Source organism: Chiloscyllium plagiosum, chromosome 22 (assembly GCF_004010195.1).
Source record: "Chiloscyllium plagiosum isolate BGI_BamShark_2017 chromosome 22, ASM401019v2, whole genome shotgun sequence".
Lineage (NCBI taxonomy): Eukaryota > Metazoa > Chordata > Chondrichthyes > Orectolobiformes > Hemiscylliidae > Chiloscyllium > Chiloscyllium plagiosum.
Genome location: NC_057731.1, coordinates 20074072 through 20087387, shown reverse-complemented (window position 1 = coordinate 20087387; position 13316 = coordinate 20074072). Strand labels below are relative to the sequence as shown.

The 13316-nt window shown below is 41.4% G+C and overlaps 1 protein-coding gene across 2 annotated transcripts in view; it reads left to right on the top strand.

Annotated features, from left to right (window-relative positions):
• Positions 1-13316, top strand: part of LOC122561115 (inositol polyphosphate-5-phosphatase A) — a 496456-nt gene that overhangs the window by 459082 nt on the left and 24058 nt on the right. For both annotated transcript variants that reach the window (XM_043712554.1, XM_043712555.1), the window contains exon 13: positions 12349-12460. In XM_043712554.1, coding sequence (XP_043568489.1) covers positions 12349-12460 — 112 coding nt within the window. The remainder of the gene's footprint in view (positions 1-12348; positions 12461-13316) is intronic.

Sequence of the window (13316 nt, the reverse complement as noted above, 5' to 3'; positions counted from 1 at the left end):
GTGGTGAGCTACCTCCTGAACAGGTGCAGACTACTTATTTTAGAAATGTGATAGTGCTGTTAAGGAGGGGATTCCAGGCATTTGACCCAGTGATGATGAAGGAGTGCCAGTATATTTCCAAGTCAGGCTGATGAGTGGATTAGAGAGGAGCATGCAGATGATGGTGTTACCATGTATTCACTGCCTTTGTCCTTCTTGATGGTAATGGCCATGGGGTTAATAGATTAGAGACAAAAAAAACTGCAGATGCTGGAATCCAAAGTAGATGAACAGGAGGCTGGAAGAACACAGCAAGCCAGGCAGCATCAGGAGGTGGAGAAGTCGACGTTTTGGATATAACACTTCTTCAGAACTCGGGTGGGAGTAGGAGGAGCTGCACACAAAGAGTGGGGAATATGGGGAGAGGGTCAGAATGGTAAGGTGCTGGTAAAAGTGAGCACAGTTGATGGGTACAATCTGGTTGGTCAATGGGAAGGATGAATCCGGTTGGAAACTGGAAGGAAGAGTTGGTAGGTAGAATGGAAGGGTGGAGGCAGGACTGAAAGGGAGTCAAGGGATGGGTGGGAAGGGTATTTGAAATTGAAGTGCTCAATGTTGAGTCCTCCGGGCTATAGACTGCCTAGGTGGAAGGTAAAGTGTTATTCCTCCAATGTGTGGTCGGATTCACTGTGGCAATGGAGGAGATTAAGGATGGACACGTGGGAGAGGGACTGGGAAGAGGAATTGAAATGGGTGGTGACCGTTGAGATCAGGCTGGTCCTTATGGGCCTGGCTGAGATGCTCAATGAGACATTCCAGAAAGTTATGTTTAGTCTCCCTTATGTAGAGAGGACCACATGGGAAGTACCTGATGCAGTAAACTAGTTTGGGGAAGCAGGTGAACCTCTGTTTCATCTGGAAGGCCTTTTTGGGGCCCTGGGGGGAGGTGAGGGAGGGAGGGATGCTGTGCTGGCAGATTTTGCAGTTAGAGGAAGTTATTGGGGTGGAGGGGGGTGTTGGTGACAGTGATGCAAACCCAGGATTGGCAAAGGGAACGGCCCTTATAGAACACAGAGAGGGGCCGGGAGAGGAAGATGTTCTTAGTGGTGGGGTCCAGTTGGAGTTAGTGGAAATGTTTGAGGATAATATGTTGGCTGTGGAGATTGGTGAGATGGGAAGTGAGGGTGGACAAGGGGGACCTTTTTTTTTATTATGTTAGGGGTGGGATTTACAGCAGTGGAGTGAGGAATGGAGGAGATGAGATGGGGGCGCTGTCTGAATGATGGGGCTGGTGGGAAAGCATGTTGTTTGAAATAGGTGGATATCTGGGATGTTTGGGAGTGGAACATCTCCTCATCAGAGCAAATGAGATGGAGATAGAGGAATTGAGAAAACGGGATTGAGGTTTTGCAGGATCCGACGTTTGGGGGGGTGAGTCTAATCCAGGTAGTTATGGGAGTCTGAGTTTATAGTAAATGTCAGTCCATAAACTGTCAGTGGAGATGGAAATGGAGAGGTCAACAAAGCAGAGGGATGTGTCTGAGATAGACCAAGTGAATTTGAAGGGAGGGTAGAAGTTGTTGGTGAAGTCTATGAACTGCTCCAGTTCAGCCTTGGTGCAGGATGCAGCACCGATGCAGCCATTGATGTAACGGCGGAAGATTTGGGAAACAGTACCAGTGTGTGTACTGAAGAGGGACTATTCGACATAGCCAACAAAGAGGCAGTTATAGCTGGGGCCCATCCGAGTGCTCATAGTCACTCCTGGGTTTGGAGAAAATGGGAAGAGTTGAAGGAAGAATTATTGAGAGTGAGGACTAATTCAGCAAGGCGGAGAAGAGTATTGGTGGAGGGGGACTGGATGGGTCTGTTGGAGAGGAAGAAACTGAGGGCGTACAGGCCATCATTGTGGAGTATGGACGTGTACAAGGACTGCAGCAGATGAAGCCCTGGGGGCCGGAGGACTGGAAGTCACTGAAGAGGTGGAGGGCGTGCTTAGTGTTCCAGTTGTAGGTGGGAAGTGTCTGGACCAAGGAGAAAGAATGGAGTCGAGGTAGGAAGAAATGAATTTGGCGGAGCAGGAGCATGCGGCGATGATGGTTTGGCCGGAGGAGTTGGGCTTGTGAATCTTGGGAGCATGTAGGACTGGGCAGTGCAGGGCTGCGGGACTGAATTTGGAGGCATTGGAGGGAGATCACCAGAGGTGATGAGGTCACTGACCGTGTGAGTGATGGTGGCCTGATGGGTCATGATGGGGTCGTGGTCAAGGGGGAGGTAGGACATGGTGTCGGAGAGCTGGCTTTCGGCCTCTGTGACATAGAGGTCCATCCTCCAGACTACCACACCCTGTCTTTGTCAGCAGGTTTGATGGTGAAATGGGAATTCCTGAAGAAGGGTTATACCTGAAATATTAACTTCTCCACCTCCTGATGTTGCCTGGATTGCTGTGCTCTTCCAGCCTCCTACTTGTCTACTATGAATTTAAAAGATGCTGACTAAGGAGCCTTGGTCTCAGGTCTCAGCTGCAAGCTTCTGAATTACTAGCCCAGTAACATTCCCATGGGCAACCTCCCTGAGATGATGCATCATTGTTGTATTGATATACTGTGTATTAATGACATAAACCTGAATGTAGAGGATGTAATAGCAAAGATTTTAGTTGTTGTAACATTGAGGAGTGCAAAGTAGTGAACAGTGAGAGGGACTGTAAGAGACTTCAGGATGACCTTCACTGATGAACTGGACGCAGGTGACATTCAAAGCAGAAAAGTGTGAAGTAATTCACTTTGGTAAGATGAATCAGGAAATGTAAAATAAACTGGTGAAATTTTAATAGGAACAGAGACCCATCTCAATCAATAATGTCCTTTAGGGGAAAAAATTCTTCTATCTTCACCTGGTCTGGCTTACATGTGACTCATGCACAGCAACATGGTTAACTCTGAACAGTCATTGAAATGGTCTGGCAAGGAGCTCAGTTGTACCCTAAACTGCTGCAGAAAAGTCAAACAAGAGGGACTGCAATTGTTGAAGAAGATAGCCCACCATCTTCCTGAAGATATTTCGGGAGGGGAAACAATTGCTGGCACTTCTGTGACATCTGAGTCCACAGAAAGAATTAAATCAAGAATTTGCAAATTTGTGCTCATAATGTCATTTCTAGTTGCTAGAACCAACGCACATTCATGCATAAGTCTATGTTATCTGAAAATACAGGAATTTGTTCAAGTTTTGCATCTTTTGGCAATTATTCAGGAATATAGGCAACTGATCACTTCCTCTCACTTTCCTCTTGGCATTATGTTGAGCAATTAGAGATGATTTGACAACCAGTCAGCCCCCTTTTCCACTGGAGTCTTCGTGATGGTTTGAAATTTGCCATTCTTACATCAGTCCTGATGAGTACAAGTGGAAAAGCTTCAGCAATGTCTCTCTTTAAAGTAAAATTTATGTTCCATATGACCAATGATTTTCATGTAAAGTTACACCGAATTGACAAGGTATCAGGATTCTTTGAGACTTTGAAAAGTAGTCAGCTCTGATAATTTGTGCACTGCCCCAGCTCCACATCTGAGTTCCATTCCCAGGATTATGAGCCATGGTTAATGGTGGAACCAATGAATTTTCAGTAGTGATGGTGGAGAAGCTAGACCCTTAAAGCATAACAGCTTCTCATAGGTTGAGGATCATTCAGGCAGAGTGTATATTGCCATAGGTACACATGAGGAAGGCAAAGGGAAACATCGAATATATGCTTTTCCTTATGACATTGTTGATTACTGAAGAGGAAAGTGCAGGACTGCAAGGCATAGAGGAACAACAGTGGACTGATCACTTGAACACACATGAAAGCAAATAGAAACAAATGGTCCTATCACTAGTATATATGCTCCAAATGAGCCTTTATCCACCCCCTTCATCTAATCCTATTTGCACAACAATCTCTTCCTTTTTCCCTCATGTGTTTTTCAACTTCTGCCTTAAATGCATTTACCTCGACCACACCTTGTGGTAGCAGATTCCACATTCCAACCATTCTTTGAGTTTCTCCTTAAATTTGTTATTGATTTGTTGGAAACTATCTAATTTATGACCCCTAGATTTGGTCTGCCCACAAGTGGAAGCATATTTTTATAATTGATAATTTAAATACCTCTGTTAGGCCTCAAGAGAAAAAAAGAACTTTGTTTAGGATTGCGTTTTTGTTCAGGAATATTTTCTTTTTTAAAACTTATTTTGTATGCTAACTGTTTGCAGAAATAAGCTCAGTCAACATGTGCCCTGAGCAGGACTCTGGAAGATCTGCTTTTGTCCTTCTTTAGTTTCCTACTATGTTAGTGACATTTTTTATTTGACACCCACTTGCATTTTATCCAGTGCACCACATTACATTTCTAACAGTGTTCAGAATCAGTTGTTTACCTAGGAAATGTGGCATCTTGGCCAATTTGAATGTAACCCATCATGCAATTTTGGTTACTCACTAGGCCAAACCCCTCTCAATAGAACTTTGTCAGGATGAATCATGTCTGTTATTCATGCCAAAAGACTGTATAAAAGGATGCCTAACTTAGCCTGGGAATTCGCTGCGAGTCCTGTTTACTTTGAGATTTCGATCCCCCTCACCTGATCACTTCAGTCTGAAAGTAAGAGTCACTCTGTCCCTTGACAGTCCCAGTGATTAGCAATAAAACAAAACTCAGATTTTAATCCAGGAGTATCAGTAAATAACGATCAATGAGCAGAACACAAATTGTGAATGAAGGCTTCTTGAAGAAGGTTAAACATGTAAGTAATTGTTACATTGTCAAGCAATTCATTAATTACAGTATTGATTCTGGAAGGTTGTAAAGTGACATTGTTTAAAAGTGTTGTTTTTGCATGGCACACACCCTATACTGGAGTTTGTATTCTGATAAGCATGCAGGAGAACTAATCTAGAGAAATTAATCAGTAGTGACCGCCTTATGTTTGGCATTGTATTAGGTTGCCATGTAATCTGCTGGGACATACACGATGTTCACAATGTAGCAGGACATCAGAGGGTAGTTTACATTGTAGTCAATTGAGTCTTGCTTGAAGCTCCTCATTTGAGACCTGACCTGTTTTAGTTTGTCTTAGCAAATTTGTGGAGCTCAGACTTACTCATCAGATAGGATCATTGAAAGTTGTTAATCAGAAACTAGTATTTATTTCGGTCCTCCCCACAAATGGAAACTCAGAGTACAGTGGCAAATTTTTAAGAATTAAATTTAGCTTTTTCAAGCCTTGATTGTGATTTTCAGTTAACATCATGGAAAGGTCTGAGATTTGAGTCTGCTTTGTCGCAAAACCTTCTATGTGATTTTGATCTGATATGCGGTGCTATGACTCAAGTAATATTTACACTTCTTGTCCTTTGCTACTGCAGCCCATGGATTGCCTGATTGACCCCATTTTCTTCTGAAACCTTTGACCCCATTGTTAGCTTGGTCACCATGGTGTTATTGTAACATTTGCAAGTAGCAGCTGTTTAACACATTGTATTTTAACTGCAATGTTTGCAGTCCTGTGTTTACCATACTGATTTTTTTATATAAATGAGCTACACAGCATCTTAGTTTATTCAGTAAAACAAGTGAGGTAGGTTCGTATCTGAGAGAGATTTTGGTCATTTTTAAGACAGAATTATCAAAATATAATTGAAAAAGATTAGTTTTATTAACAACAGCAAAAAAAATGTCATTTTAAAATGTTATATCTACTTGATGATTCGAGGACCAATCAGCCTTTGAGCATTTAGGTGTGATGTTTAGTTTGAAATTAGTTTTGTGTTTGATGTTCTTACAACCAAATTAGAAGATATATTATTAGTTTCAAATAATCATCTGTATCGTTACAATATTTTGGGATTGGTAAAAGGTTAAAAGTCAGTGTTCGGTTCGTGTGGAGTTTCCATCTTACAATGTACTCACGTGCAAATTTCAGTATTATTAACGTAAGCAGTTTCTGATTCCCTGCAACACTAGTGCTAGTGTGAACATATAGTTTTTCTCTAATGATTTAATTACATATCACAATAGATGATTTAAAACCAATCTTCCAGTAACTGGATTTTCATACTCAAATTACAGATCCTGAACTGCAATGTAAGCACAGTCCTCTGGAGTTTAGATTGAAAAGACAAATTTAATATAAGTCAGAAATAATCACACTCTAGACTCAAACTGCTGGAGCTCCAGTGAAAGTATTTCTTTTAACTCCCCATGTGGATGGTGGACTGATACATTATTGTTCAGCACCTCATTGCTGGGATTTCAGAATTGTCTTATGAGGTAACTGGGTCTTTATTCTCTAGAATTTTGAAGAATGACAGAAGATTCCATTGAAACTCAGAAAATTCTTTCAGAGCAATGAAGAATTGGTGAACTAGAAAATATAATCTCAGGATACTGGGCAGGCCTTAACGTTTGAGATGATGAGCAATTTCCTTTATTCAAAGGACAGTGAATCTTTGGAATCCTCTATCCCAGAAGACTGTGGAAGTTCAGCCATTGAGCAGGGTTAAGAATGAAATTAGTAGGTGTCAGGCTTAATGACATTTTGGGTGAGGGAAATAGTGGAGGAAAACGCATTGAGGAGATGGTCGTTCATGATCTAGAATTATAGGGCAGGCTCAATGGGCCGAGTAGCCTACTCCTGCTCCTGCATGTGTCATTAGGACATTGAGGATATATATTCATGTGATAATTAAGTCCTGGCTCCTTATGAAGAATATAGCAACATAACAATAGACTTGCATTTATATGGTAAAAACAAGGACTGCAGATACTGGAAACCACAGTCTAGATTAGAGTGGTGCTGGAAAAGCACAGCAGGTCAGGCAGCATCCGAGGAGCAGGAAAATCGGCATTTCAGGCAAAAGCCCTTCATCAGGAGATTCCTGATGAAGGGCTTTTGCCTGAAATGCCGATTTTCCTGCTCCTCTGATGTTGCCTGACCTGCTGTGCTTTTCCAGCACCACTCTAGTCTAGACTCTTGCATTTATATGGTGTAATCACAACTATAATACAGCTTTTAAAACACCTTTTTTGTGGTCATTGTAATAGATACAGCAGTCAATTTGTGGTTAATTATGGTGCAAAAACAGCAATGTGATCTTGACCAACATTCCCCAAATGCTTATCAGGATGCATCTATCTTTTTACTGATGTTGAACGTTGATAAATATTTTCCAGAACACTGTAATAAACTCTTCTGATTTTCTTTGTAATGTAATATTTATATCCGCCTGAGGGGTTAGATGAAGGTCTCCAAGTGAATTGTGATTGCTTCCCCTGGATTCACGTGTATCTTTGTAGTGAATGCAATTACTGAACGAACTTTTTATACAAGATGAGATGATAATTATTACCTAAAATCTTCACTCTCAACTGATACAGGAAGACTTGCATATTTAGAGCATCTTTCATGATCTCACAACATTGCAAAGTGCTTAGTTTTGAAATGCAAACAATATGGTAATGTAGGAAATCACAGTGACCATATATCAAAAGTATATAATTGACTGTAAAGCACCTTAAAACATCCTGAGCTTGGGAAAGATGCTATATAAATGCAATCCTTTTGTTCTATTCTCAGTACTTTGTCTGTAGCTCTCTTCCTTCCTCCTCTTAGGTTCTTTTTATGCATTTTCCATTAGTTGGCTTAGATTTTGGATATTTTGACAATCTTTTTAAGTATAAATCCCTTTGCTGTTATCCAAGCTGTGCTAGCTGACAAGTTAGGCACCTTCTGGGTTGATTAGGCTATTGTTTAACATTTTATCAAGGCAATTTTGGACCCACATTGAAGCAAAGCAATATTCAGGAGTCAGAATAGGTGGAACTTATGTGAAGCTGAGTTTAAAAGATTTCCACAAAGTTTAAAAACTTGCTGAGTTTAACTTTGAATCATTTTCACGTTAGAGGAGATGCTGTACTCCTGTCATGTTTGTAACATTTAAAATGTTAAGTAACATCTGGAAACCAGTGGGTGGAGCTCTTGATCATACATGCCAGAACACATGTGCAGGACTCCATTGTCACTGAACAGACAACAAGCAAAGGAGCTGAAATGATTCAGTTCTGCTGGTGCTGAGGCCATTATCTAAGGTTCAACTGGCCTCTCATTATGAAAAGTATCTCTTGTTTGTCTTTATTTTATTTTTGTTTAAAATAATGAAGGCCAACTTTGCCCTTAAGAAATAAGCACGATATTTGTTAATCTTCACCATTTATAATGCAATTCATGACAATTTTCATTATATATAAAGTTTAGATATCATTGCCATGATGCCAGTAGTAAAGATAAATATTTTCGTCTGATATATTAAGTATGTCTGGGTGGTAGTCATTAATTTTTTGTTTCAAACTAGTATCCAAGACCCACCCAATGTATTGTTTGAGCTGGCACCACTTTAGACAGTGATATTGCTCCTACCGGAAACAGGCAGGAGTTAAAGGAGTAAATAGATATGAGAGATTTTATTCTGGCTTTTGGAACTCTCAGAAAATGGCATTACCACTGACTTTACTGTTTCCAGTTTCTCATTCAAATTGAAAGAAGCCATTTTCAACAATATTCAATTGAAGCCCCACTGGTCTCAGTACAATATGCTGGAAAGCTTCAGAGCGACGTTTTGATTCCTATCAGAGAGCTGCTTTTGGCTACTCAGACCATTTCTTTGTGTTTTGAACCCCTTTCACAGCATTACTAACTTGTAATGAACATCAAGCAGCACAATCTTTAACCATCACAGATGACCCCAGCAAGTTCACTCTAGCATGAAGACGAGTTGGCTGCTCAGGTGAAAGGAGAATGAAGTGCTGCTGGTGCAGGGAGAGCAAGCAGAAGCGGCGGCGGTGGGGGGTGGGGGGTGGGGGGGGGGGGAGTGCATTCATCAAACTCCTTCCCTGTTTCCCTATAAATAAAATGAATCAGTTTTGTCTTGTGGAGACAAGTCCCACCTTCATATTGAGAATATTCTTCATCATGTTGTGTGGCACTATCTCCGAGCTAAATGGGACAGACTTCAAACAGATCTAGCAACTTAAGACTGGGCATCCATGAGGTACAGTGGGGCATCAACTTCACCAGAATTGGACTCCAGCACAATCTGCAATCTCGTGGTCTGGCATATCCTGCATTTAATCATTACCATCAAGTCAGGGGGTCAACTCTGATTCAATAGAGGGTGGAGGAGGGCATACTGGGAACAGCATGAGGCATAGCTTAACATGAGGTGTCAACTTGGTAAAACTACCAAACAGGACCAAACTATAGATTAGATTAGATTACTTACAGTGTGGAAACAGGCCCTTCGGCCCAACAAGTCCACACCGACCCGCCGAAGCGTAACCCACCCATACCCCTACATTTACCCCTTTACCTAACACTACGGGCAATTTAGCATGGCCAATTCACCTGACTTGCACATCTTTGGACTGTGGGAGGAAACCGGAGCCCCCGGAGGAAACCCACGCAGACACGGGGAGAACGTGCAAACTCCACACAGTCAGTCGCCTGAGTCGGGAATTGAACCCGGATCTCTGGCGCTGCGAGGCAGCAGTGCTAACCACTGTGCCACCGTGCCGCCCACCGAACAGCTTAAGCTTATCAAACAGCTTAAGCAGCATGTGATGGACTGAGCTAAGCAATCCCACAACCAATGGTTTATATCTAACCTCTGCAGCCCTGCTTCATCCCTGCTGAATGATGGTGGACAATTAAACAACTCACTGGAGGAGGGAGCTTCATAGATATCCCATCCTCAATGATGGAAAAGCCAGGACATCAGTGCAAAAGATAAGGCTGAAGCATCCCCAGCCGAGTGGATGATCCACCTTGCCCTCCTCCAGTGGTCTCCAGTATAACAAATGCCTGTCTTCAGCCAATTCAATTCACTCCACGTGATATCAAGAAATAGTTAGATGCACTGGACACTTCAAAGGATATGGGTCTGGGAAACATTCCAGCAATAGTACTAAAGACTTGTGCTTCAGAACTTAACCAAGCTGTTCCAATAACAGTTACAATACTGGCATCTACCCAACAATGTAGAAATTTGCCCAGGTACGTCCTGTACATAAAAAAGTGTGGCAAATCCAAGCCTGTCAATTACCATCCCATCAGTCTACATTCAATCATCAGTAAAGTGATGGAAGGTGTCTATCAAGCAGCTCCTACTCAGCAATAACCTGTTCAGTGATGCCCAGTTTGGGTTCTGCCAGGGCCACTCAGCTCCTGACATCATTACAGCCTTGGTTCAAAAAAGGACAAAAAAGCTGAATTCCCGAGGTGAGAGTGATAGCTGTGACACCAATACTACATTCAATTGAGTATGGCATCAAGGAGCCCTAGGAAAAGCTAGGGAGGATGGAGTAGTGATAAATGTAATCATAAACATGGATACATGGATGTAAAAACAAAGGGGGAAAAGCTTAGAGGAAGATGTATACCATATTAGTTCTGTAAGGATTAATGTTGGAGATTGTATTAAGCTTCACTCAATTTGATTATGACCTATGGGCTTGGGTGGGAATAAGGCAAAGCATCTTAGGATCTCATGGAGTGTAGACTTATATCCACAGGTTTCTTTATAATCTTAGTGAAGTATGGCGCTGGAAAGGTACAACAGGTCAGGCAGCATCCGAGGAGCAGGAGAATCGATGTTTCGGGCATCAGCCATTCGGGCATCGGCCTGATGAACAGCCTATGCTTGAAACATGACTCTCCTGCTCCTTGGATACTGCCTGATCTGCTGTGCTTTTCCAGGGGTACACATTTGGACTCTGGTCTCCAGCATCTACAGTCCTCACTTTTTCCTTATAATCTTAGTAACACTGTTATCATGAATGTAGCTTGTGCCTAATTTCCATCATGCAATAAACCTGTAAGGTAAGACCCTCTTCTCAGAGAAATTCAGTTAATAGTCAGCAAACTACCCCAACCAAAGCTGGCCAATGGTTAGCATACCAAAGCCAAATTCAACAACATCCAGCCATACTAATGGAAATGTTAATGGTAGCACTTTGTCACTCCTGGTCAGGTATACAACACATCTTCCTGTGCCATTTTACCCCCTTGCGGTCTCAGCAAAATTCATCATACATATATATCATACCTTAAATGTAGTAATGCATGCTAAGGTGCTTCACAGGACTGTTATCAAATTAATTAAGAAGCTACTAATGACGATGTTGATGAGGTAAGTTGTAAGGAGCACCTTAGAGAAGGGAACTGAAGAAGAGAACTGCAGAGGTTTAGGGAGGGAATTCCAGAATATTGGCAGCTGAAAGCATGGTAGAGTTACAATCAGGGACATTCAAGAGGCCAATGTCAGTCAAGTGCAGATAACTTAGAGAGTTGTTAGGCTGGAAAAGATGATAGAGATGGGAAGATGCAAGAGCACCAAAAGGTTTGGAATCGAAGATGAGAATTTTAAAATTAAGAGGTGCGGCTTCAAGGTAGTTCCTTGAAAGTGGAGTTACAGGTGGACAAATTGGTGAAGGCATTTGGCATGCTTGCCTTCATTGATCAGTATATTAAATATAGGAATTGGATGTCATGTGGCTGTATAGGACATTGGTGAGTCCACATTTAGAATACAGTGTACAATTCTGGTTGCCATTGGATGTTTTTAAACTTGAGAGAATGTAGAAAAGATTTATAAGGATGTTGCAGAGACTAGAGAGTTTGAGCTACAGGGAGAGGCTGAATAGGCTGGGGCTTTTTTTCCCTGGAGTGTAGGATGCTGTAGAGTAACCTTATAGAGGTTTATAAAATCATGAGAAGCATGGATAGGGAAAATAGCCAAGGTCTTTTTCCCAAGTAGGAGAGTCCAAAACTAGAGGCATAAGTTTAAGGTGAGTGGGGAAAGATTTCACAAGAACCTGAGGGGTATTTTTTTAATTCAGAGGGTGGTGTGTATATGGAATGAGCTGCCAGAGGACGTGGTGGAGATAATTACAACATTTAAAAGGCATCTGGATGGATATATGAATAGGAAGGGTTAAGAGGGATATGGGCCAAGTGCTGGCAAATGAGACTAGATTAATTTAGGGTACCTGGTTGTCATGAACGAGTTGGACCAAAGGATATTTTCTGTACTGTACATCTCTATGACTCTAAGTGTCATGTAACTGGAAACCAATGCATATCCATGTGATGGGTTAATGAAACTTTGTTGCAAGCTGGTGCATAAAGAAACGGTCTGGGTGACCACAAGTTTACAAAATATAGAATGTAAGAGTTTGGCTGGGAGCAGTCAAGTCTAGTGGTAACAAACATATATCTTATGATACTTCCTGGTTAAAGAAAGGATTGCTTACTCTGACTTCTCTTTTACAGTTATCCATACAGTGAGGACTCAAATCAGGGAAAGCAGTACATGAATACAAGGTGCCCCTCATGGTGTGATCGTATCCTTTTGTCTCATTCAGCACGGGACCTTATTTATAAGGTAAGTTGTTCATGCACAATTTTGTTCCTTTAAACTAAAGTAAATGTAAGAATGAATATTTAGTCAAAACAGTTCACATGCCATTCCTGATGAAGGGGCTTTGCCCGAAACGTCGATTCTCCTGCTCCTCGGATGCTGCCTGACCTGCTACACCTTTCCATCACCACAATAATCTCCAGCATCTGAAGTCCTCACTTTCGCTCGTGCCATACTGCCCCGACATGAAAAACTTGCAGATTAAAGTTCAATACCTATTTTTATCCTGTCTTAATCATAATGTGCATTCCACACTGGAGAATCTCTACAGAACTGATATGAAATTGTTTAAATGTCAAACTCCTCAAGGTTCAAAATAAAATTAACTAACTGGAAAGTACTAATGAATGGGAATCAGGAATTGTTTAATTAAAATTATGTAAAACTTTCTCTTCTTTACCACCTGGAGGTGGAAAAATATGCAGTGGAAAGTTCATCAGGTATCAACTACCCTATACTTACTTAAAACTTTTAGGCTTCAGAGAAATCATATAGCTGGCAATAAGGGTAGAAACAGGAAAAAGATAATTTATTTTTTGCTATGCATGATTAATTCATATTCAGCATTTGGTTTCCTTTCATTCTACTAGCAACTGTTGCTTCTCTTGTACAATTTGTCACTGCACCATCTTTTCATAACTTAAGCAGCAATATATGGCCATCTCACTAGACTGTACAATTGGAAAACTATACTCGTCATGACAACCAGCTTCTGGTAAAAAAAAACTGCACTCAGCACACTGATGTACAATAACCATGAAGGCTAAGGCAGTATTTTTTCCTTCTTTAGACTAAGTGTGCTGCAGGTAGATTAGGTGTC